We start from the raw sequence: 26081 nt of genomic DNA on the forward strand, positions 1-26081 counted from the left end.
AAAGTAGGATTGATAAATAAATCTAAGAATATGTACGAAAAACAAGTAAATAAACCACCAGTTGGCTAATCAAGCAAGAAAGCATGTATAAAGAAATTGTTGAGGAAATAGTATACAGAAAAAATTATAAAAAAATACTTTCTATACCTTTACATAAATACGTTTTCAAAAAAGCCTAAATAAAATGGATGCTCTTTCTAGAAAAATTACAATTAAGAATTGAGGAGAAAGAAACAGAAAGGGAGAAGTGGAAGAGAAACATTCCTAAAACAAACAAAATTCTGGGCCCAGATACATCTACCACTAAATTCTTACAAGTCTCTGAGGGACAGATTTTCCTTTATCACCTGAACCTTTCTAAAGTATAATGATAGAAAAAGAGTCTCTTCTTTTTGGGTTAGTCATATTCTCATAAAGTAGATTAAGAATTCATATTGCATCATCTATTTTTGCACCATCTATTTGTGTCAACCAAAACCATAGTCAAGTTTAAATGTGACAGTTCACAGGAAAAGGAAATACTAATAGTTCAAGTAGATAACCCAACATTATTATTATTTTTAAAGATTTTATTTATTCATTTGTCAGAAAGAGAGAGAGAGCACGCGCACAAGCAGGGGGAGCGGCAGGCAGAGGGAGAAGCAGGCTCCCTGCTAAGCAAGAAGCCTGATGCAGGACTTGATCCCAGGACCCTGGAATCATGACCTGAGTTGAAGGCAGACACTTAACTGACTGAGCCACCCAGGTGCCCCCTACCCAACCTTATTCTTAAGTGAAAATACAAAATTCCACTGGGATTGATACCAGACTGCCAAAGATCAAAATGTTTCAGAACACTGTTTATAAAGATTCAAGGAAATAGGCAATCTCACACATGGGTGGTGGGACTGTAAATGGGCATAATCTTTATAGAAAGCAATTTGCCAGTATCTATCAAGAATAAAAATGCATAAATCTTCTGACCTAGTAATTCTAATTTAAAATTCTATCTTACAGTAACTCAATCGTGCAATATGACCTATGTACAAGGTTATTATTTTTTAAAGATTTTATTTATTTGAGAGAGAGACAGCACAAGCAGGGGGAGCAGCAGGCAGAGGGGAAGGGAGAAATAGTCTTCCCCCGCCACCACACTGAGCGGGGAGCCCAATGTGGGGCTCGATCCCAGGACCCTGGGATCATGGCCCAAGCTGAAGGCAGACGCTTAACTGACTGAGCCACCCAGGCCCCTGTACGAGGTTATTAAATGCAGGATTATTTACAATAGCAAAATACTAGAAAGAATTGAAATGCTTATTGTTAGGTACTGCTCAAATATATTATGGTACATTCATACAATGAAATTTTATGCAGTTGTAAAAAAAAAAAAAGAAACTATGTACTGATATAGGACAATCTCAAAAATACGTTAAGTGGACAAGTTGAAGAACGGTATGCACTGCAGAGTATTATCTGTGAAATATATCTCCAGGAGGATATTTGAGAAACAGATAATACTACAGGGAAGAGGAATTGGGTACTAAAATGGGGAAGGAGACTTATCTCTTTTCAGTCCATTTTTTTGAATTTTCAATCAAGTGAATGTTACATGTTCTGATGAAAAAAAATTTTTTTCTTAGGAGATAAAATTTTGAAATAAAAAACAAACATTCCAGCAGAAATACAAAATTCTTTTAGGTAAATTCAAATTAGCAAGTGTTATGTTTCTTTCATCTGATGGATAAACTTTTCCACAATTCCATTGAGTCTTTCAGGTTCCATCAGTTTATTTACCAATTCCTGCTCAACAGCCATTAGGGCTAGGCTGCTAAGCTTCTCTTGTCCCAGGGTATGACATAAATATGTTTTAAGACGGGGCAGTATAGAAAATGAATTTTCAGCACTTGAAGTAACTGGCCAAGACAAAGCAATATATAATAACTTTGATATGCAAGGAATATTATTGTGAAGACCATGCTGAATAAACAAACAGCCAAGATTAATGAAGTTGATATAATCATAATCTATGACAAAATTGAGCTTTGCATATTGCCGATAAAATCTAAGTTCTGGGATGATATCTGCATCAAGTTTATAAAATTCTTGGACATGTTTGGCTGTTGTTTCATTTAATGGTTCATTCCATTTAAATAATAGTTCTGAAATTTGCTTCATTTTACAATAATCAAACTCTGAAAAACATAATTTTAAATTATTTAATATAGTATCCAATCCTTGGTAATAAATATTAATTTTATATTGTTCTTCTGTTGAAGTAGGAAAAAACATACTATCTGAATTGCCAAGATCTGTTTTCTGAATTTTTCTTCTTTTCTGAAAAGAAGGTCTTTCAACTTCAAAACCTTTACTGGTTATTTTTTGACATATTTCCTCTGCTCCATCCCAGATAGTTTTGAAATAGGCATCATTTCTTTCAGATGATAAACATTCCAAAATTGCTTCTATTTTTGAAGACAACGAAAAAATATCTATGGTTTCACTTTGAAGCTCTTTGGAAAGAATTCCTGTAACACTTAACACTCGATAAAGAAATTTCAAACAAAAGATAAATTCAAATTTGGAAACCAATATTAACAAATCACTCAATTCATCAGCCAAACTTGTGTTTGAAGAATGGCTTGATACAACTTCCAATGTTTCAATAATCTCTGGAAGGCCCTCAATCACAGACAGTAATATATGATCATGGACTGTCCAACATGATTGTGATATATGTTTCTTGCATGTTTTGTTTTGACTTAGCTTACAAATGTTTTGAAAATTTGCAGACATTTCCCCAGACATATGAATAGTGTTGAACAAAGAGTTGAGAGTATTTAGAGCACTTCGGAGTTCTTTCACTTCTTTACAAAACCTAATTACTGATAAATCCAAAAAATGTGCATAACAATGTATGTACAAAGCTCTTGGCTCTTCTTTCTTGAATTCTGCTGCAATTTTACTAAATTTTCCCCTCAAATTAGTAGTACTATCATAGGCCTGGCCACATATCTTCTTTAGATCAACTCCAATTTGCTGCAGGTAAGTTTTGATAGTCCTATGTAAGTTAGTCCCAGTCATCTCTTCAATATCTACGAAACCCAAGAATCTTTCTTTAATTAAGACAGCCTTTGACATTTTTTGTGGGTATCTTACACAAACTGAAAGCTGTTCTTTAGTGGCACTATCAGTTGTCTCATCACATATTATTGAAAAAGCTGAGGAGGCATTGATTTCATTCACAATATCTTGCAGCATTTCAGTCTTTATTATTTCAATAATATCATTTTGAATTTGTGTACTATTATAGAAGTCAACTTGTGAACTCATAAATCGAAATATTTCTTCTCCTTTATCTTTTGCTCTGATTTCTAACAGTTCTAAAAAATTGCCTTTATTCACAGATGAAATCGATTGGTCATTTCCTCTTAATGGTAAACACTGCTTCCCAAGAAATAAAATATTTTCAATTATAAGCTTTAGGTACTTTTTATTTCCTTCAATCTGTTTTGAATGAATAGATAAATTATCACTGATGACTTCATCAGAAAACTGGTATTCCCTCCAAAACTGCAATGACTTCAAATGCATTTCACTTTTTTCATGCTTTCTGAATTTTTCTAGAGTCTTTTTCCAATTAGAAATTCCTTGGGCTGCAAATGATTCTCCTCCAAAACTAAAATTTTTTTGGCAGAACAACTGGCATGAATAACAGAATGTCACTTCCTTTTTAATACTGTTTTTCAAATGCTGGAAATTTGAACACCAAGATTTTTTAATGCTTCGTGACTTAACTTTTTGTACTCTGGATGTAAATTTTGGGTGACATAGTCCATCACTTATTTTCACAGATTTCCTATTGTATGTAGCATCTTGGTTTGACACTTGATCTTTTTGTACTTCTACACTGGACTCAACCATATGCTGACTGGGTATTGATGAAGATGGTGAAAGGCTTGGCTGTTCAACACTACCAGTAGCAACACCACTACTTGATTCACTGGGTAAACTCTTAGAAATGTTTGGGAGAAAAAGAGAAAAGCATTTGTTTGAACAGTTTTCAAATAATTAAAATATCAAACACATCTATTCTAATAACACAATAAAATGAATGGGTGAGTTGCAATACGAGCTCCACTAGGGGGAAACATTAACAATTATTTATAATATAAAGTTGTAATCTAGATTCAGCATTAGATGTTCAAAGAATCTTTTGGTATGTAATTGTAATAAAAATAATTTTTATTGCTCACATGACCTAGAATACTGAAAAAAGTAATAAAGAATCCAGAGGAAAAACTACAACTAATAATACTTCTGTTTAAATATTCTTATGAATAATTTCAAGTCAAACCTGAGATTTGGGAAATTGAATGTGAATACCAAAAGATGTCTCTTGCTAAACTTTTCTGAGCTCTTGGATGAAAACAGGAATGAATATGCTCATATATATATATGGACACACACACACACACACATATATATATGCACAAAATATGCTTAAAAAAGAAAAGACAGTGTCAAAAATATTAAGGACAAAACTTACATCTACAATGACATTTGCTGTTATTGAAGAAACTGTATCTGCTAAAATAAAAGAGTATCATCAATTCAAGATCTTATATGCAATAAAATATATGCTATAAAATAGCATCATAAACTACAATTGCTTATTTCATATCAGACAACAAAAACAACCTTAGAATATAGACAGATTCATCAAGGATGGGAAAACAGTGTATATGTCAGGTAACTTTACATCAATTTTACCTTGTAAGACATCAGAGTTCATGATGGGTAGGGAAACATGAGTATCTGCCAATGACACTATATTGCTTATAACTGGAGTTGTATCTTTCTTTGGAGAAAAGAGATCCGTTGAGGCATCGTGTACCACGGAAACATTTACTGAAAAAAAATAAAAAGATTTCTCAAAAACCAAGCAGAATCAATCAGAAAGCACTGTTTAGTAACAAGTGTTTCAACAAACAATGCAAAAATCTAATAGCTTGGGGCACCTGTGTGGCTCAGTGGGTTAAGCGTCTGCCTTCGGCTTGAGTCATGATCCTGGGGTCCTGGGACTGACCCCCGCATCTGGCTCCCTGCTCGGTGGGGAGCCTGCTTCTCCCTCTGCCTCTGCTGTTCCCCCTGCTTGTATATACTCTCTCTCTGTCAAATAAGTGAATAAAATCTTAAAAAAAAAAAAAACTAATAGCTTTAGGTATTATTGCTGGATACTGGAGTACGGCTTAGGGATAGCCAGGTTCTTTAGGATAACGCATTAATAACAAACTGATAATTTCCTTTTTCCATTTTTTAACATATTTTACCTTTGCATACAATTTCTCAGTTCTTTTATACCATTTGCTTGAAATTTCAAGCAAATCTTTACATGAAATTACCCATGAAGAAGAATCTCCTAATGGTTATCATTTCTTTCATCATTTTTAAAAATATTTTATTTTTTTAAAGTAATCTCTACACCCAACATGGGGCTCGAACGCATAACCCCAAGATTAAGAGTCGCTCACTCTACGGACTGAGGTAGCCAGGCGTCCCTTAATGGGTATCATTTCTAACTCTTTCAAGATTCATAACCCTCAGGGCGCCTGGGTGGCTCAGTCGTTAAGCGTCTGCTTTTGGCTCGGGTCGTGATCCCAGAGTCCTGGGATCGAGCCCTGCATCGGGCTCCCTGCTCCGCGGGAAGCCTGCTTCTCCCTCTCACTCCCCCTGCTTGTGTTCCCTCTCTCGCTGTGTCTCTGTCAAATAAATAAAATCTTAAAAAAAAAAAAAAGATTCATAACCCTCAACATGAATGGAGCTACAGTGGTGTCTAAGCTAGTATTGCAAAGATTTCTATAATAAGCTAGTTTACATGATGTACAAGCCCCAGGGGCATCATTTACTTTATTATCTATGTAAATAGGACCAGTGGTCCTATGTGAGGCTCTTTGATGGAATACAAAGTTGGCCCTGGGTGACTTGTGTTTTTCTATTAGTGAACTTCCAAGTATTTCCAACTAGTTCTAAAAAATGTAACTAATAGCCTTGTTTTTACAAAGCAGAGCTAAGTACAAAATTCTATATTCTAACACAACAATCTGTACAAATAAATATAAGTCTCTGGTTGTGAAGTAGGCTTCCTTTTATATAAAACTACTGGAAAACTTTTTTTAAAATGTAGGCTCCATACGCAATGTGGGGCTTGAACTCATGACCCTGAGATCAAGAGTTACATGATCTACCGACTGAGCCAGCCAGGCGCACCTGGAAAACATTTTTTTGCAATGAATTTTGCATTGTTTTGACTCTTAAGTCAGTTTAATTTTGAGATGAATCAAGGTTATAAATTAAAGGAAAGCAGTAATATTCTTCAATAGTTTCTAAACCTCTGATAACTGCTAAACAAACATTACCTGTAGATGATTCTGTCTTAGCTTTATTGTAAGCAGAGAAACAATTAATAGAACAAAAAAGGTCTGTCTTCCCCAAGTCATTGGTGGTCTCAATCACTTCATCTGAGGGCTTCAATGATTTGCAAGGAACAGATGTAAGTGTTTTGCTTGGTTTCTGTTTAGAGATTAAAGTAATATTCATATTCCTGGTATATGACATGTATTGTTAACAAAACAAAAATATACTCATCATTACGGCTCTTAGTTAAAATATAGCAAGTGATGATAATGAACCCACATTTTTATACTTTCTTAAAAACCAGAAAAAAATAATGAGCACTGGGTATTATATGCAACTGATGAATCACTAAACTGTACCCTGAAACTAATAATAATACCCTATACATTAAGTAACTTGAATTAAAAACAAACAAGAGAAAAAAAAGTCAATACAGATTACAGTGACAAAAATGAAAGAAATAGATCAATCCAATAAATCACTATTTGTGTTATTTATCAGATAATATTAGTAGCAGCAGTAATACATATGCAAGCAATGAAGAAAGAGGTCATAGAATATGTTCATCATTCCAGGCAATCAAAGCTAACTGGATAAATAAAGTCTTACAATTATATCTTTCCTCAATTCCACTTTGAATATTAACTCAGGAAAAGCCTTCTATTGGTACTAAGGAGGAGCCAGAAAACGGCTGTGGGAATTACTGTTTTTCTAGGCTAACTTCATGGTTAAAATTGCAAGCATACTGTAAGAAAGTAGCATACAAGCAGTAAAATATATAGAATATAGTGCATTCAGGAAGCAGTAAGTGTGCAAAGGTAAATGATATAAACTGTGAGGCTTACCATCTATTGTTTCTACTGAAACAGGAACTATCACTCCTGGACTTATGGCAATGGTGAAAAAGAACTGCTTTTTGGGGCATAAGGTACAAGGACAAATGAAAATATCTTATACAGGGGTGGGTGGGTGGCTCAGTCAGTTAATGTCTGCCTTCAGCTCAGGTCATGATCCCAGGGTCCTGGGATCGAGCCTCACATCAGGCTCCCTGCTCAGCAGGGAGTCTGCTTCTCCCTCTGCTCCCCCATCCTCTCTCTCAAATAAATAAATTCTCAAAAAAAAAAATACACATTTTCTTCCGTGAAAAACAGGATATTGGCAAAGGAACAATGAAACAAAAAAGAGTATAACTTTGAAAATTCTTTTACACTTTACTAGTATGACTTTTTATATTTTGAGAAGCCCTGGGGTGCCTGGGTGGCTCAGTTGGTTAAGTGTCTGCCTTCTGCTCAGGTCATGATCCCAGAGCCCTGGGATCAAGCCCCACATTGGGCTCCCTGCTCAGCAGACAATCTGCTTCTCCCTTTTCTCTGTCCCTCCCCCTCCACTCGTGTTGTCTCTCGTTTTCCCTCTCTCTCAAATAAATCTTAGAAAAATTTTAAAAAAAAGAAAGAAAGAAAAGATGTGACTTACAAATGACCTATTTGAATTGTTCAGACTTGCTGAGAATTCTATCCTCAATTGCATGATTTTAAGGAAGAATTTACGGAAACAGAGTTGGGTCTCAAAGCATCATCTGAACAAGCAAGACAACCTCAATCCTACCTCATGAAAGGGGCTCAGACCACCAATTGCATTAATCTCATTTAGTCCACCAAAGCAGGACCCAGCTTCTCTGTTCTCAGAACCTCCCACCCAAGGCTCTCCTACCAGAAATAGGGGATTATTTCGCATTCAGAAAAGCATGTGACATTCCTGATTCATTTTAACCTTGCTTAGGTATAAGAAAACATAGAATTAAAAACACTGTGAGGGGCACCTGCGTGGCTCAGTTGTTAAGCGTTTGCCTTTGGCTCAAGTCATGATCCCAGGGTCCTGGGATGGAGCCCCGCTTCTCCCTCTCCCACTCCCCCTGCTTGTGTTCCCTCTTACGCTGTCTCTCTCTCCATCAAATAAATAAAATCTTAAAAAAAAACAAAACACTCTGTGGTTGAGTCTTACTGACCAGTAGGCTATTATTATTTCTGCTATCTTTATTTGCAGTTTATAAACAAGCTTTCATATGCTTGGCTTTTCTTCAAGGCCAGATCATCCTGAGATTCTTTAGGAAAATCTCCAAACAGAATTTATCATGAATTGTTATGTAAGAGGAACCGTCAAAAGTCTTTTATTTCATCTTTTTCACTGTCCTACCAACTGAAACTATTCCCAATGGTAGGAAAAGCTAATCCCCACCCTTTTCCTAAAGTGGAACCATCCACAAGCGAACTAATGGAAGGAACTCAATCTTAGATGTTTCATTTGAGTCCCATGCAGTCAAATTCAAATGGGAGTGGTTCTTTATGCAACAGGTCTTTATTCATACCTGCTTATATGCTGTAATACTCTTTGAACTATTTTTTTTCACGATTTTATTTATTTATTTGAGAGAGGGAGTGCGTGAGTGCATGGGGTGGGGGAGGAGCAGAAGGAGAGGGACAAGCAGACTGTGCACTGAGCACAGAGCCTCATGTGGGGCTTGATCTCATGACATGAGTTGAAATCAAGAGTCAGACGCTTAACTGACTGAGCCACCCAGGCACCCCTCTCCTTGAACTATTAAAGTAATGGGACTGTCCTTCCATTTGAAGCATATGAAACAGACTAGAGACAGTTTAATAGTAAGCCACAGTTATCAAGACACACCGTGATGAGGTTGTCAGAGTGAAACTGAAAACAGGCATTACGACAAAGACAGTGTTTCTCATGCTGGTATTTTAACTTCATACTGAATCTAGGATTCAAAAAAATTCAGTAAAAACTCTAATATTTAGGCAAAATAATCAGAACCCCTAAAAGTTAAAAAAAAATTGCAACTTACAACAGTAGTCTTCTGACACATGCTGCACTTGGTTAAAATGCTATTAGTACATATAGTAACAGATGCTTTTCTTTTTTCTTCATATGATGAAAGACAAGACTGGCTGCAAAAATTTTTGCTAGACGTATTATCTTCTAGCTGGACACTGATCACATCCTTTAGATTTAAAATGTCTCTAAAAGGAAAAACAAGGGCACCATTAAACACTTTTATAAGTTAAAGCACTCCTTCAAGTAACCCTCTCCCATTTCATCTACCTTTAGATGGTGCAACAGCAGTGACATCAGCCTTGAAATAAGAAAACCTGAATTTGGTATTTAGTTCTAGGACTTATATTATGTAATGACGGATAAGTCATATATACTCCCAAATGTTGATTCCCTCATCTATAAAGTAGGGATTATAAACACATATGATAGCACAGTTTAAGGATTACCTAGCTTATATTAATTAGTGCTAGTGATAATAGAATGATGATGAGAAATCACATATTCATACCTGACCAACTTTGTAATCTATAAGACAGAGGATATCAAAATATGGTCTACAAAACTCCGGGGATACTCCGGATACTTTTAGAGGGGTCCACAAAAACAAAACTATTTTCATATTAAAATATTATTTGTCAAAAAAAACCCTTTTTCCCTATGTTAACATTTGAACTGATGGTACAAAATCAACAATGGGCCACTGCAATTCCACTCCTAGGTATGTACCCCAAAGAACTGAAGAGAAGTACTCAAAAAAGTATAAATACATGTATGTTCCTAATAGCACTATTTCAAATAGCTAAAATGATAGGGGCACTGGGCTAGATCAGTTGGTAAAGCACACAACTCTTGATCTCAGGGTTGTGAGTACAAGCCCCACACTGGGCCTGGAGCTTACTTAAAAAAGAAAAAAAATAGCTAAAAGATGGAAACAGCCCAAATGTTCACCAATGAATGAATGGATAAACAAACTGTGCTATATCCATACAAGGGAATATTACTCAGCTATAAAAAAAAGAATGAAGTGCTGCTGTACATGCTACAACACATATAAACCTCAGATAAATCTCAAAAACATTATGCTAAAAGACAGACACAGAAGGTTGTATGATAGGTAAATCCATAGATAGAATGCAGATTGGTGGCTGCCCGGGGCTGAAGAGACCTCTGGGGAGAAACTGCTTACTGGATACACTGGTGTGACAGAAATGTTCTGAACTAGACACTGTTGAGTGTACTAAATACTACTTAAGTGGCTTTTTGTTATGTGAATTTCACCTCAATAAACTGGGAGAAAAAAAACAATGCTGGGTCAAACGCCAGAGCCTTAGCACAAATTAAGGCAGTTGAACCAGAATGTCCTAGTATGTGTTATTCGTCGCTACACATTCACTGTAAAAATCATCTACTTTATTAAACTTTATCCTTGACAACCTCTTTTTAGTATTCTGTGTGATGATATGGGACACAGGCATAAAGTACTTCTCCTGCACACCAAAGTATGATGGTTGTCTCAAGGAAAATCTCATGTGGGAATGTTAAGAGTTACAACCTGAGGTAGTTACTTTTTTCATGGAATACATTTTTACTTGAAAGAACAAACTATTATCCAGAGTGGGTATCTGGCAAATATTTTCTCAAAAATGAATAAAGTAAGACTGTTACTTCAAGATAAACAACTGGCAGTTTCACTGCCAATGATAAAAGTCGAGCTTTCATTGAAAATTAGAATTATGGAAAAAAAATTAGAATTATGGAAAATATGCCATCTCCAACTTGCTTCCCAATAGTTAAGCTTTCCTGATAAGATTAGTGTTTTTTTTTTTTTTTTAGTGTTTCTTTTAACAAATGTGATTTTAAAAATATTGCATAAAGAAATATGCCAACAGGGGTGCCTGGGTGGCTCAGTTGGTTGAGCGTCTGCCTTCAGCTGAGGTCATGATCCCAGGGTCCTGGGATCGAGCCCTATGTCAGGCTCTCTGCTCAGCAGGGAGTCTGCTTCTTCCTCTGCTTGCTCATTTACCCGTGTGCGCTCTGTCTCTCTCTCTCTCTCAGATAAATAAATGAAATCTTTAAAAAAAAAATATACGCCAACATTCGGAAGATCTACATAACTCAGTGAACCAGTACTTTCCAAATTATGATAGCATGTAAGAAAAATCATTCATTCATGGGTAAAAAAAAAACCATGCAAAGTACAAACAGACCAATGTATTTTAACCTAACAGTACAAAAAATTCTTTGGTATGGTTTCAGATTTCACATTGTAACTAACCTTTAAGAAGTACTACCTGTTTTCTGGTAGAGGATCAAAGAAGAGCATCCACAAAATCTAAATGGCTATTAAAACACTCCTCCCTTTTCCAATTACATATTGTAGTGCCAGATTTTTTTCACACTTCAGCTAAAACAACATTTTCCAATAAACTGAACAGAGGCAGATATGAAAACCCAGTCAGACGTTGAAGTGGTTTGCAAACCTGATAAAATGATGCTTACTGAATTTTTCTTAAAATTCCTCCTCACTAAATTAAAAAATGTATATGGCTATTTTTCATTAAAAATATTATTTATGTCAACATGCAATGAGTTATTATTTTTAAATGAGTTAATAATTAGTTTAAAAATTTCTCAATTTTAATTTCTAACACAGTATATATTGGTAGATAGAACCTACATAAAGCTCTCTGGCTCTTCAAAAAATTTTAAGAGTGGAAAGGGGTCCAGAGACCAGAATGTTTAAGAACTGCCATGATATATGGCTACTTAGAACCCTTAGAGTATCAATCTTTCAGGATAATAGTTTTCCAGAGGAAATATTCCTGAAATCAACACTATTTTAACACTTTAACACTTATAAATTTTTAGTGTATTATGATTTTCCTCCTTCTTAAATAGATGGTACCAAAAATAACAGGTTCATTTTATTATCATGAATCAATCATTTTACTGGTTTAAAATATAGCTCTAAATGCAGTATCTGAGTTGTGCTATCCTTGTACTTTACTTGACAAAAATTTTTCTAGGATTCACTGTGTGCCAGTTGGTGTTTAGGCACCGGGAATATAAAGATGAGTATGATCTGGTTCCTAATCTCAAGAGGTTCATAGTCTAGGGGTGCCTGGGTGGCTCAGTTGGTTAGGTATCTGCCTTCGGCTCAGGTCATGATCCCGGGGTCCTGGGATTGAGTCTTGCATTGGGCTCCTGCTCAGTGGGGAGTCTGCTTCCCCCTCTCCCTGCTCCTTCTCTCTCTCAAATAAACAAATAAAATCTTAAAAAAAAAAAAAAAAAAAAGAGGTTCATAGTCCAACTGGGGCAATATCAATTCTTTCTTTAAAAACACTAATTTTATGATTAATGTTGTGGGAACTATGAACACTATTAAAACACAGGCCATGGAATAATTACTCCGAGTGGGTGGGGGGGTTAGTGAGAGGAGAGGAAAAAATGGTGGGGGAACAGACAAGAGGTAAAGATATTTGAGGCAGACCTTTAAGACAGAAAGAAATTAGCAGATGGAAAGGGAGGCAGAAGAAACCATCGGCAAAAGCATGGAAGTCTGAAAATGTTTACTGATTTTTACTGCTACCAGTATACTACATTCCTGGTTTCTAATCTACTAAGTCCTTATAAATAAAAAACTAAAAAATGAGTTTTCTTAATAGTACCTAAAATTAGCTTAAACAAACTCTAAGCACAAGACTGAACAACTTTCCTACACGTAAGTGTTATATAGCACAGGGATATTCTGAACTCTTTTGATTGCTATCAGAATCTCTGGTTGGTTCCAACCAGAGTTGGAACTGGGATACTGAAGTACAGAAATGACACTTCTTAAATACACTGCTCTTAAATAAATGCCATTTTCGAAGCTAACTTTTATTTGGTTCATGAAACAGAATAAAAACTGCATTAACTCAAAACAGATTTTAAATCATTGCTATGAAAGAAACCTCAGTACTGATAATTAGCTAAAATCTTGAGAACTATATATTAATACAAGATGCTAATAAATGTGGAAGAAAAAAAATTTTTTAAAAAGCACAGGTTACTCTGAACAATGGATGGTCTCTCCCAGCCTAAGCATTATTACCTTTCCACCAACCTATACAATAGTATTTGTAACAAAAAAAATTTGTATTCCAAAGGAAGTAAAACCTGTTTCATATTTTTGTTCATATTGGATTTCTTCATCTTAGGGAACAACTTACACACTATATCTTTCCTGTTTCAGCCTTTTCAATCTGTCTGGGAGATCTGCTGAAGATGTATAATGGGTAAACTCCAAACACAGTAACATGATACCTGAACTTCTCAGGACCTCAGTTTCCTCAAAACCAAAAGAAAATGTTTGGACTGGATGATCTCTAAGGTCCCTTCCAGTTTTATGATTCTGCAGAGAAAGAAAGCAGACTGAAGAGAGTGCCTTATAGCCCTTAGCAAAAAGGAAAAAAGACATAGTACTGAAGGGTTGAAAAAAACACAAAGAGAAAGGTTGTTTCAGGGAGTAATACTCGAAGCAACAAATACCCGAAGCAGCAGCCAAACAAGGAGCTGAAGCAACCAATAAAAAGGGTTTGTGAGTTTGTTAAGAGAATAACAGTGATAATTAACATTTATTGAGGTCTTATTACATGCCAGTATTGTTCTGATCACTTAAATCTATTATTTAATGCTCATAATTCTTATGTGCATTTAACAAAACAAATGGTAATACTAAGAAGTTCTTGATGCTTTTCAAACTTTAGCATATAGATGTACCATCTGGGGACAAATGCAATTCTGATTCAGTAGGTCTGGATGAGGCCTGAGATTCTGTATTTTTATTTAACAAGCTCCCAGATGATATTGCTACAGCTGCTATGAGTTGTACAATATAACCATAAATGGAGGAAGCAAGATTCAAATTATGGCAACCTGTTTCCAAAATAAGACATATGAAAGTAATTTATTATATTTACGAGCAAAACTGGTGGCTTATGTGTTTTCTTTGTTCTGAAACAAAACATTAAAAATTTAGCATTAGCATTTAATGAGTACTAACAAACCAGAATTATACTACGATAGGAGTCTCAAAGCACGTTGATCCTTTATATATCTCAGGGTAGAGTTCAAAGTTTTGGACATTTTCCACTAATTCATTATGAAATTACTACTACTTCCTTTCTCTGCATCTAAATTGCCTTACGTATATATATAAAAAAGTTAGCAATACAAACCCCAACAGTAGCTCACTGAAATCTTGAAAAGACTACATCCATCTGTGTTTACCTATGACTATTCAATTTTGTAAAAGGATCGAATAATTTCATTTACCATTATGAGAAACATTATTTTATAATGTTATACCTTGGCTATTTTATACCTTGGCAGATCCAAATTAACTATTACATGATTAATGTGTTAGTGGTTTGCCTCCTATATGGTTAAATGATAAAATAGAATGGGCATATAGTAATTTCATTTATAGGGAATTTCAAATGAAAAGAGTAGGAAGGTAAGTTTCAGAAGTCACATTATGTAAGGATGAAGAGAAATAGAACTCCTTACATTTTAATTTCTGCAAATCTCTCAACAAAAAAAGTATTTCTGAAGAATCTAACAGAAGAACTGAAAGCAGAAGCAGCTTTTCACTAAATCAAGGTGATACTTCTTCAGAAAAAATGAAAATGGGGCGCCTGGGTGGCTCAGATGGTTAAGCATCTGCCTTTGGCTCAGGTCATGATCCCAGGGTCCTGGGATCAAGCCCCGCATCAGGCTCCCTGCTCGGCGGGGAGCCTGCTTCTCCCTCTACCTCTGCTGTTCCCCCTGCTTGTGCTCTGTCAAATAAATAAATAAAATCTTAAAAAAAAAAGAAAAGAAAAGAAAAAATGAAAAGGTAGACAGTTACAACCAAGACTCTGATCAAGATCTATGTAGGGAATTAAAAGGGGGCATAATTTAGAATTATATACTTTGAGCAGTTTGAACAAGTTCTCTTGGGAAGAGCTGGTGAATTGGCAGATGAAATGTATTCAGTGATGCACAGCGTGGAGCAGAAAAGCTGAGTAGACCCTTTCCTCTGATAAGCAGTTTGCCCCTTCTGGAGGATTTTTTTACAACCAGAACAGGAAACCTGAATAGCTGTGGTTGAAACTGAAGGAAGCATTTTATTCATGCCAGATGATGTCAGAGAAAGCTGAATGCCTGCAGTCAACTGTGGAGCTATAAACACAAAACAGGAAGGAAGAAAATTAGTATTTACGTAAAATTAAGTATGCATTCTTTTGTTTTCTTTTAGAGGTTACTTCTGGACTTGAAACCCCAAACAATGCACTATTCAAAGACACTCTAAAAAAGTAGAATAAACTGGCTATTACACTGGTTAGAATAAATAGGATTAATTTAAGTAATTCTATTACCACTGTCTGAAAATGTGGTGTTTATTTTCAGTTCATTCTCCTGAGTTTTAGGCTGCTGGGCTTGACAATACTCCTAAAAAAAGAGATGAAAATAATGAATACTATGTGTATAAAACAACTAGTTATTCAACAGAAAATAATACTGTATATTATTGATATATAATGCTGTATGTTAGTGAATTGTATAACTGAACTGAACCACAGGTGAACAGTTCCCTTTTGGTGACCTTTGGCTGACACATTATATTCTATACATTATATATTATATTCTATCATACCTAGATGTGATTTCAGTAATTTTTGTTCACAGAGTTCTTCAGTAAGCTACCACAAATAGAGGAGACACACTCAGTAATAACACCTATTTTCCCTCCTTGTTCTAATCAATAATAGCTAATTAAAGACCTTAAATACCAAAGTTGTTGGAGTGGGCTAAATGAGTCTTGCAGAGGATTTTTCAGAGCAGCCGGCACTCTATCTAAACATGATCTATGTGTTTGAATGTCCATAGACTGAAGAAGCAATCAATACTTCCTAGATGGACAACATTCCCCAGTGTCACCAACTCAATGGGAGTCATGTCCTTACTTAATACTGATTTACTTTAGGCTATTTCTAAACAGAATACTAGAAATAAATTAAAACTGATTTACTTTTTGTTTCATTAGAAATTTCAACTAGTTCATATATAAACATTTTAAGGGAATTTGGCACTACTCACAGAACATTCACAGCTTGTTACAGGTTCTTTAGCATATAATATGTCTAAAAAAGTTTAAGAATAAATATGAAACTGATTTGGGTAGAGGAATTACAAAGAAAAAAATTCTAAGAATTTATAATGTACTAAACAGAGTCAGTAGCATAAAAACATACAATTAGTTACTCATATTGTTTCAAATTAAGAAAAATGAAAACAAAAATGTGTTAACCTTAGCTAGGCCCACAATACCCTAAGCAATCCTTTTATCAATCCGAAACCCAATTCTAAACATCCATTCTTTGCTCAAATCATATTCTTGCATATAGTTGTGATGGCACTTCACACCATATACCTTGTATTACTTGACCAACTGCTTAGGGGAAGATAAAGATTTCAGGTTTTCAGCCAGTAAACCAGCATCTGCATAACTGAAATGTAAACTTAAATGCTGCTCTACAAAAAAGAAAATAAAGTAGGATATTTACCTGAGCATTGTCAGGTTCCGCCTTAATTTCATCTAGCCGCCCCAGTTGTGGCATCACTGCTTTGTCACATTTACCATCTATCGGTGATTCTTTCATCTTGGTGTCTGATACAAAAGAATCCTCCAGGTCCAAACTAATGAATTTCTTCTTGGGGAATAGTATCCAGGCTCCTAAAATAAAATATGAATTGATGGGAGAGTCTGATTTTCTGGAAGCACAAAGGGTCTTCAGACAGCTTGGACTCAAGGTTCCTTCACAGTACCAACACTGGCTTTCTTCCCTTCATCCATTATTCCCCAACATAGCTTTGCTTTATAATTCTTTGGTAGACATATCTCTGTGCTTTCTTCTGGGACTAGTTTTCTCCACTTCTATTCTCCCAGGCCTGCCTCTAGTATAAGCTCACCAAACCCACAAGTTTACTTTTAACTTAGTCTTAGAAAACATAAAGTCTTTTATCCAAGGTTAATCCAAATACCTGTGCTCACTACCTCTCCCCTGCCACGACCCTCTTGTAGAGCCAATTATTATCTATATCTTCTTCAACTCCTCTTTCCCTCCTTATTGGTTCTTCACATATAAACATTCAAATACATTCAAGGATCCAACTTTTATTTTTTTATTTTATTTTTTTTAAAGACTTTATTTATTTGAGAGAGCGAGAATGAGAGAGAGAGAGAGAGCACACGAGAGAGGGGAGGGTCAGAGGGAGAAGCAGACTCCCCGCTGAGCAGGGAGCCCGATGCAGGACTCGATCCCGGGACTTCAGGATCATGACCTGAGCCGAAGGCAGTCGCTTAACCAACTGAGCCACCCAGGTGCCCCAAGGATCCAACTTTTAGAGCTAGTGCCCTCTGACCACTCCCTTCCCTCATCCTTGAGCCTCTCTGTTTCCTTGAATCCTATGACTGCAAGGCCTATTTCTCCTCCTATCTCTTTGACAGTCTTCTTCTCATTTATTTCACCTGCTTCTAAAATATCTGTGTTCTGGGCGCCTTAGTTAGTTAAGCATCTGCCTTCGGCTCAGGTCATGATCCCGGGGTCCTGGGAAAGAGCCCCGAGTCGAGCTTTCCGTTCTGCTTTTCTCTCTGCAGCGCCCCCCCACCCCACCCAGCTCATGCTCTCTCTCAAATAAAATCTTTTAAAAAATAAAAATATCTGTGTTCCTCCAAAGCACAATTCCACAGGACTCTTTCTTACTTGTTCTGTGGTCAAAACCTTGGATTCAAATATCATTTATAGGCTGATTTTCCCCTATATTTCTGAGCTCCAGACCATATACCTAATTGCCTACTAAATATCTCCACTTGGACGCTCCACAGGTCCCTCAAATTCAAGAGATTTAAAACTATATTCTTATATAATTCCCATAAGCCTGCTTTACACATGTTCCCTTTCTCATAAAATACACTATCCTATATACCCAATTTCTCAAACCAGAAATCTAGGGGTAATCCTAAGTTTCTCTTCTCTCAAAGTTCCCACATCTAATCACCAAAGTGGATCAAATATACCTTCTAAATATGTTTTGAATCTATTTTGCATTTACACTTCATGCCTGCCTGACCCCCCCCCCCCATTAATGGATTCCTTTTTGGTAACTAGATAAGTTAGTTAAAATCCAAAATCAAAATATAAAAGATTGTTGCACATTCAGGCTTAAAATATAATTCCATTTTATAGCTTTTGAGGAACGACAAGTGCCTTTGTTTTTTAAGATTTTTATTTTTTGAGAGAGAGCTTGTGTGCGCACAAGCAGGTGGGAGGAACAGAGGTAGAGGGAGAAGCAGGCTCCCCGCTGAGGAGGGAGTGGGACATGGGGCTTGATACCAGGACCCTGAGATCATGACCTGAGCTGAAGGCAGATGCTTAACCTACTGAGCCACCCAGGCCCTCCTACAAGTGACTTTTGATTGCTCAGCCCCAACACCTCTTTTTCCAGGATAGACTGGTTCCTTCTATATTCTCTTCTCTCATCTTTGGTCCTTTCCCCACTTTTCTGGTAGCTTTCACTGAAAGCCCCTATCCCAAAGCAGAAAATTAAATGAATAAGGCCTGACTTGTGAAGTGCAATAAAAGCTCATATGGCCTCTGCCCAGTCCATTTGAGCATTACACACAACCAGCAAAGCAAAACTCACAGGAAATTAACTACTAGACTGTCATTCACCTGAAAGAAAATATGCAAGTCTAAAAATCAATTAAAAACAAAGCATCTATGAGCTTTTGCATCTTGGAATCCCTTCAAATCTGTCAGTCATTACACCAATAGGCAAATAATGGAAAGCACCTTGACAGTGTAATTAATTTATCTAAAATACATTTCTGACGCAGGGAAAATAGTATATAACATTACTTTAGCTATTAGAATAACAAAAAGAGCAAAAAACATATAACAAATCCAGTACTACTTTTTCCAAAAAGATGCACATTAGAGTAAAATAAGTCCTAGAAACCTCTTTTTCTTTTTTAAAGATTTTATTTTTGGGGCACCTGGTTGGTTCAGTCAGAGGAGCATGCGTGGGGCTTGAGCTCAGGACCCTGAGATCAAGAGTCGCATGATTCTCCAACTGAGCCAGGTATGCGCCCTGAAACCTCTTTTTTATATAGTCTATCACCTGTCTTTCCTGGGGATAAACCATGTATGTTGGAGAATATTAACAGTCCTAGGATAAATGTGGTACATGTTCCTGCTGGTTAATACTACTACTTGGTAATAACCAATTAAAACATTTTAAACCAAAGAGGGATATATCATGGATCAGAAAACAAAATTCACATTAATTTTTTAAGAAATTTTATTTATTTGACAGAGAGAGCGCGCACAAGCAGAAGCAGCAGGTAGAGGGAGATGCAGGCTCTCTGCTGAGCAAGGAGCCTGATGTGGGGCTCGATCCCAGGCCCTGGGATCATGACCTGAGCCTAAGGCAGTTGCTTAACCAACTGAGCCACCCAGGCGCCCCTCAAAATTGATATTAATTTTTAAAGTAAAACATGAGACTGCAAAGAAATTGCAAGCTATCCGGAGTTATTTCCAGACACACAAACAGATCTCCAGAGAGAATATATGTGCTTTCCTTCTGGAAAATTAGTACAATATTGATGCTTCAAATTGCTTCACCTTAATCTTTTAATTTGTCCCCACTATGCTGTGCTCATACTGTTCTACCTGTAAAGTCATTTTTGCTTATTCAAACCCTATTCAGCTTCTAAACCAACTCAGTTCCAAATTTTATCAGATTAGCAAGAATTAAAAATAAGAATGATATGGGATGTCTGGGTGGCTCAGTTAAGCATCTGTCTTGGGCTCAGGTCATGATCTCAGGGTCCTGGGATCAAGTCTCGCATCGGGCTCCTTGCTCAGTGGGGAGCCTGCTTCTCTCTCTGCCTGTCAGTCCCCCTGCTTATGCTCTCTCTCTCTGTCTGACAATTAAATAAGTAAAATCTTAAAATAAAAAAAAAAGACTGATAAGTCTAGGGGTGCCTGGCTGGTTCAGTCGGCAGAGCACAAAACGCCTGATCTCAGGGGTCATGAGCCCCATGTTGGGTGTAGAGATAACCTGAAAAAAAAAGAAGAGATGATAAATCTAGGCACAACAAGTAACATGAACAGGCTTTACCCCTGAGCACACCTTCCAGGACAGAGCAGAGGAAAAGGGCCAAGCAGAAAACAGCAGCACACTGAGCTAAGGAGATGGGAATTCTGGGTGGCCGAAGCAGTTGGAACTCTTGAGGCACAAAGGACAGGTGGGAACCAAGGAAAAACAAGCCTCCCAATCTGCATACAAATCTCCTCCACCACTTATTAGCTGACTTCCATATGTACATCTACAGAGTATGACACTAAAAAATCTAGCAGAAAACAGAAGGTTGAGTCTAAAGAGCTGAACAGAGATTATACATAGATTTGCAGAGCTAACAAAGTTGAAATTTAAGCCCAGCAAAGGTAGAGGGGATTTGGTAAAGATCTGGACTTGCAGTTGAGAGGGCCCATGTGTTAGGAGTAAGGGCCACATCCCAGGAGAAAAGACCACTCCCTAGAAGAAAGGGCAAACCAAAATAAATCAGCCCTAATAAGGCATAACACTAACTCTCAAAAGGATCAATATAATGTTAGAAAAAAAAAATATATATAAATATATATAGTCTGTTAGAACTATCTGCCTGCCTACAGGAAACTTAGCCCTCTCTGGAGGAAGTACACCTAGAGTCTTTAAATTTTTTCAACCATAATATAATAAAAATTTATGGGTACATCCCAACAAAAAACCCCCCAAACGACTGAAAACCAACGAAAAGAAAAGAGAGAAAAGAAAAAAGACAACAGAACAGACCTATAGGTAACTCATATTGGTTTTATCAGGCTAGGACTTTGATACATTTGAGAAAATACAGAAAAAGATGGAAGAGTTTAGCAGAGTCCTGGAATAATTAAAAAAAAAAGTCATGGAAATTCAAGAATTGGAAAATAAAATAGGGAAATTAAGAATAGATACATTTTATATCAACAGTACAAAGTAGTTCAGATTGATACATAAAAGGATAAAAATACAAATAAGGTAAGCAACATGTGGAACAAGGCAAAAAGGTCTAACACAGAGGTAAAAAGATTCCCAGAATAAGGGAAAACAGACAATGCAACAGAAGCAATATTTGAAGAACTACTGGCTAGACAATTTCCCCAAAATGAAGAAAAATATCAAACCACACAAATTCAAGAAGCTCTATGAGTAACAAATAAGGTAAATACAAAAGGGAAACACAACCACCCACATCATAGTCACACTGGTGAAAACTAAAGATTAAAAAAAAATCTTAAAAGTAGCTAAAGAAAAAAGACTTAACATACAGGAGAACAAAAATTAGAATAAAGGCTGTTTTCTTGTCAGAAACAATGAAGGCCAGAAGCCAATGAAGTATCTTTAAGATGCTGAAAAAAAAAACCTACCTAAAATTCTCTAGTCAGTAAAAATATCCTTCAAAAATAAAGGTGAAATCAGGATATTTTCAGATAAATGAAAATGAGAATTTATCACAAACAAACCTATACAGTAGAAATGCTAAAGAAAATTCTTTAAGTTAAAGTGAAATACTCAGTGGAAATTTGGTGTAAAAACTGGAAAGGGAGAAGTAAACAAACTGCTTTTATTTGTAGAGAGCACGATGGTGTACATAGAAAACCCTAAGGGATATCTTCTCCCCGCCCGGTAAAATACTCGAATAAGTGAACTTAGAAGAATCATAGGTTAATACAACATCAATATTGAAAAATTTCTTCTCTAACCGCTTCACCATTGTTCTAGAGGTTCTAATCAGGTTAATAATGCAAGTCGTTAAGCATCTGCCTTCGGCTCAGGTCATGATCCCAGAGTACTGGGATCAAGCCCCGCAACGGGCTTCCTGCTCTGTGGGAAGCCTGCTTCTCCCTCTCCCACTCCCCCTGCTTGTGTTCTCTCTCGCTGTGTCTCTGTCAAATAAATAAATTTTTAAAAAATGCAAGAAAAATAAAGAAATCTTGAAAAGGAAGAAGTAAAATTGTCATTATTTATAGATGACATGTTGTATACACTGAAAATCCAAAAGGATCTCCAAGTAATTACTGCAATTATTAAGTAAATTTAGGAAGGTCAATATTCCAAAATCATTTTTTACTAGAAAAATTAAATAAAAATTTAATTTTTATTTTACTTTTTTAAGATTTTATTTATTTATTTGAGAGAGACAATGAGATAGAGAGCATGAGAGGGGGGAGGGTCAGAGGGAGAAGCAGACTCCCTGCTGAGCAGGGAGCCTGATGTGGGACTCGATCCCGGGACTCCAGGATCATGACCTGAGCCGAGGGCAGTCGCTTAACCAACTGAGCCACCCAGGCGCCCCTATTTTTATTTTTAAAAAAGATTTTATTTATTTATTTGTCAGAGAGAGAGCACGAGTGAGCGCACAAGCAGGGGGAGCAGCAGGCAGAGGGAGAAGCAGGCTCCCCGCTGAGCAAGGAGCCTGATGTGGAACTTGATCCCAGGACCCTGGCTGGGATCATGACCCAAGCCGAAGGCAGATGCTTAACTGACTGAGCCAACAAGTGTCCCCAAAAATAAAAACTTTAAAACAACCATATGTAAAGCATCACAAGACATCAAATATATGAATATATCTAATGAAATATGTCAAGATCTCTACACTGAAAATAAAACAGTGCTAAGAGAAATTAAGGAAGATATAGAGAAACATAGTATGCTCTTTGATTGACTTCATATTGTTAAATTGAGTTTTCCCCACATTGAGCTACAGATCAAAATCTCAGTTTTTGTGGATTTGCAAGATGATTCTAATGTATATGGAACGTATACGAAACAAAGAATAGCTAAAACAATCTCAAAAAAGAAAAAAAAGTTGGAGGACTTACTATAAAGCTACAGTAATTAGTGTGGTATGGTCACAAGCAAAAATAAAGTGACTAATGTGTCCAGAAGCAGGTATACTTTTTACTTCTTTGCATTACAGCCACATCCTTATACATTACACTTTGCAAAAATATGTTTTATATTCACTTGTGTTCTTTTACTGGTTTGACAGAAAGACTGGAGGCACAAGGCTAAATGCTTTTCAAACCAAACTAAAATGTCCATGCTTAGTTCTATAGGCAATGGGGAGCCATTATTTATGAAATGCCTACGTACTAGAATTAGAAGGATAATTAGGATGTCCCAACATTTCTAATACTCTGCTAGCACAGGATTGTAACAATATAAACACATGCAAGGTAAAAAGCAGAAATGAGGGAAGAGAAAATGGTTAAAGTCTTCTAGAAGAGAAGATCTGAGCTAGGTTTTAAAGTGCCTACAAAGCAATGATGAAAGAATATTCCAGGTTGGAGAGAGCATGCTAACTCTTGTAAATCAGTAGCTTTTGGGGTTCAGCAAACATTTCATTCATATTTTTTTAAATTTAAAAATAAAATCATGATAAACATTTAATTGTGTAATATATCAAATGTTAAGTATTTTGGAGACGTCCAAAGCATTAATTTGTGCTAATTAACACTGACCTTCAGAAAATAGCTTTTCCTGCCATCTAGGTGAATACAGTTCAATTCCCCATAGCTGTGTCTCTGGTAGGGTTACACCTTTTCACCTATCCTTCTTGGATTCTGACCTGTATATGTTCACTCACAAAAAAATCCTGGAGGCAAATTTATTATTTTAACAAGGGCATCTACTCCCCTAACGCTGTTGTCTCATCCTAAGAGTTAAATGTCAAACTGTTCAGTCCCGATACTGCCAGGACTAAATGTAATACAGTTCGTTATAAATTTTAAAGGCTTCTAGTCTTGTATATTTGTGATGAGGAATACCAGTTACTGTCAGGTGTTATCAGGGGTCGAACTCTTACTGAAACTGCACCCTGAGAAAGCTGGAAGTTACCATTTGCAAACACTAGTCCATGCAAACCAAGATACTATCAATCCTGAGCACTAAAGCAATATACTGAAAGAAAGTGATGAAGACTGCACCTGCATCTAATCCCAATTTAAGTCCGAATTCATCGAGTCAAACTTTTGTACTATTTAATCTTTTTTTTAGTTGAGACTCCGTGTACACATCTAACTGCAAAAGGACTTCCATGATTTTTGTTTAAGTTGTTTGTAAACACACTACTGCTTAATGGAGAGCTACAAGTGTGCTCAGATGAATGTTTTAAAAAGAGGCCGCGGACAGAGACCAAAGGCTTGAAAGCCCAGTAACGGCGCAGTGGGAACAGGCGGCGAGAAACCCTGGAAGCTCGGGGCAAGGATCCCCCGACTCTGCGGACAAGGTTAAAGGAGACGACAAACACAATCCAGGGGCCTGACCCCGAGCTCCCGACCCTCACATGGCGGAATCCGCACGCAGGGACCCACCTTTAGGACCCCGGCCCGACCCGAAGCTTCATCCTCCCGCCACAGGCGGAACTCTCTGCCCTCTCTGGTAAGGCGCAGGAATCCACGGCAGCTTACGAGGGCTTACTAATTTCTCTCAGGGCCGCGGGCCGCGCGAGGATTCTCAAAGGAACTTCGACGCCAAACGGTCACACAGGCCCCGCCCCTTTCCCGCCGCACTCTGCGGCCGAGCATGCGCAGCGCAGCTGGCCGGGCGGGGCCCACGTTCCCTTGGCTACAGAGGGCGGGGAAGAGCCCTTAGTGCCGCCCAGGGTCTGATTTTTGAAGCCATCCTGCATGGCCCCAAATTTGGATCCTTAAAGGCTGGGGCAACGTCGGGATGGACTCAGAGTTCAGGCGCGGCATTTGGATTTGCTGGATTCGAGAGATAGAATGCTATTAGCAATTTCTGTAAATCCCAATTTCTTCATCCTTGAAATGGGGTTTATTATAGTGCCTTTGCCATAGGCATGTGAAGATTGGAAAGGCAATGTTGGTAAAGTTCCACATACATAGTAAATTCCCAGTAAAAGGAATTATCTGCAGCGATGGAGAGGGGGTTCAGGCTTTTTCCATTTTGGGGCACTCTTCATATATTAAAAGAATCCCAAAAGAGTGTGCAAAAATCATGGTATGTTTTAAATGCTACTTAACAAATTAACACTTTCAACACCTAAAAAAGTATAGGATCAAATAACTGTGCTATTCCTAAAATCATAATAGGATTATAGAAGATTATATGAGTTGAATGATGAATTTATTGCAATTTTGTCTTAAACCATACTTCTTGAGATATTATCAAAAGTCTTTGTCCTGGGGCGCCTGGGTGGCTCAGTCGTTAAGCGTTTGCCTTTGCCTTGGTTCAGGTCGTGATCCCAGAGTTCTGGGATCCAGGGCATCCGGCTCCCTGCTCAGCAGGAAGCCTGCTTCTCCCTCCCCCATTGCCCCTGCTTGTGTTCCCTTTCTCGCTGTGTCTCTCTCTGTCAAATAAATAAATAAAATCTTTTTTAAAAAAAAGTCTGTGTCCAGACCAAAAGGCCCTCCTGACCCCTGCTGCTATGGTCCCTAAATGTCCTCTGCAGTTAACTTCAAATTCAGACTGTTTGGTGATTCTGAATACCTCATTGGTAACTGAACTTAATTTCTCCAACAGTTATTCTTACCTTCCTAATATAATATATACTAATTAAGTACATCATTTTATTATTTGTTCTCTGTTCCCTTTGTTCTGTTTCGCTGCCTCCTTTTGGCTAATTTGAACATCTTCTAATATCCCATTTTAAAAAAAAAATATTTTATTTATTTGACAGAGAGAGACACAGCGAGAGAGGGAAC

The 26081-nt window shown here is 37.0% G+C and overlaps 1 protein-coding gene across 4 annotated transcripts; it reads right to left on the reverse strand.

Annotated features, from left to right (window-relative positions):
* Nucleotides 1–152: 152 nt before the first annotated feature.
* Nucleotides 153–24885, reverse strand: ZMYM1 (zinc finger MYM-type containing 1). 4 transcript variants are annotated; one of them, XM_028113958.2, is made up of 9 exons: nucleotides 24729–24885; nucleotides 16833–17002; nucleotides 15648–15717; nucleotides 15198–15447; nucleotides 9254–9428; nucleotides 6396–6549; nucleotides 4750–4887; nucleotides 4526–4566; nucleotides 153–3990 (listed from the first exon to the last, which is right to left on the reverse strand). In XM_028113958.2, the coding sequence occupies exons 2-9, from the start codon at nucleotides 16926–16928 to the stop codon at nucleotides 1699–1701; spliced, it is 3216 nt and encodes a 1071-aa protein (XP_027969759.2). In that variant the 5' UTR covers nucleotides 16929–17002; nucleotides 24729–24885; the 3' UTR covers nucleotides 153–1698. The 4 variants fall into 4 exon arrangements, with proteins under 4 accessions (XP_027969759.2, XP_027969760.2, XP_027969758.2 ...); XM_028113959.2 differs by having other exon boundaries at nucleotides 4526–4563; nucleotides 15645–15717; XM_028113957.2 differs by having other exon boundaries at nucleotides 15645–15717.
* Nucleotides 24886–26081: the final 1196 nt, after the last annotated feature.

Source organism: Eumetopias jubatus, unplaced genomic scaffold, assembly GCF_037043125.1.
Source record: "Eumetopias jubatus isolate StellerSeaLion01/CBP00866 unplaced genomic scaffold, mEumJub1_p1.0 scaffold_4, whole genome shotgun sequence".
NCBI lineage: Eukaryota > Metazoa > Chordata > Mammalia > Carnivora > Otariidae > Eumetopias > Eumetopias jubatus.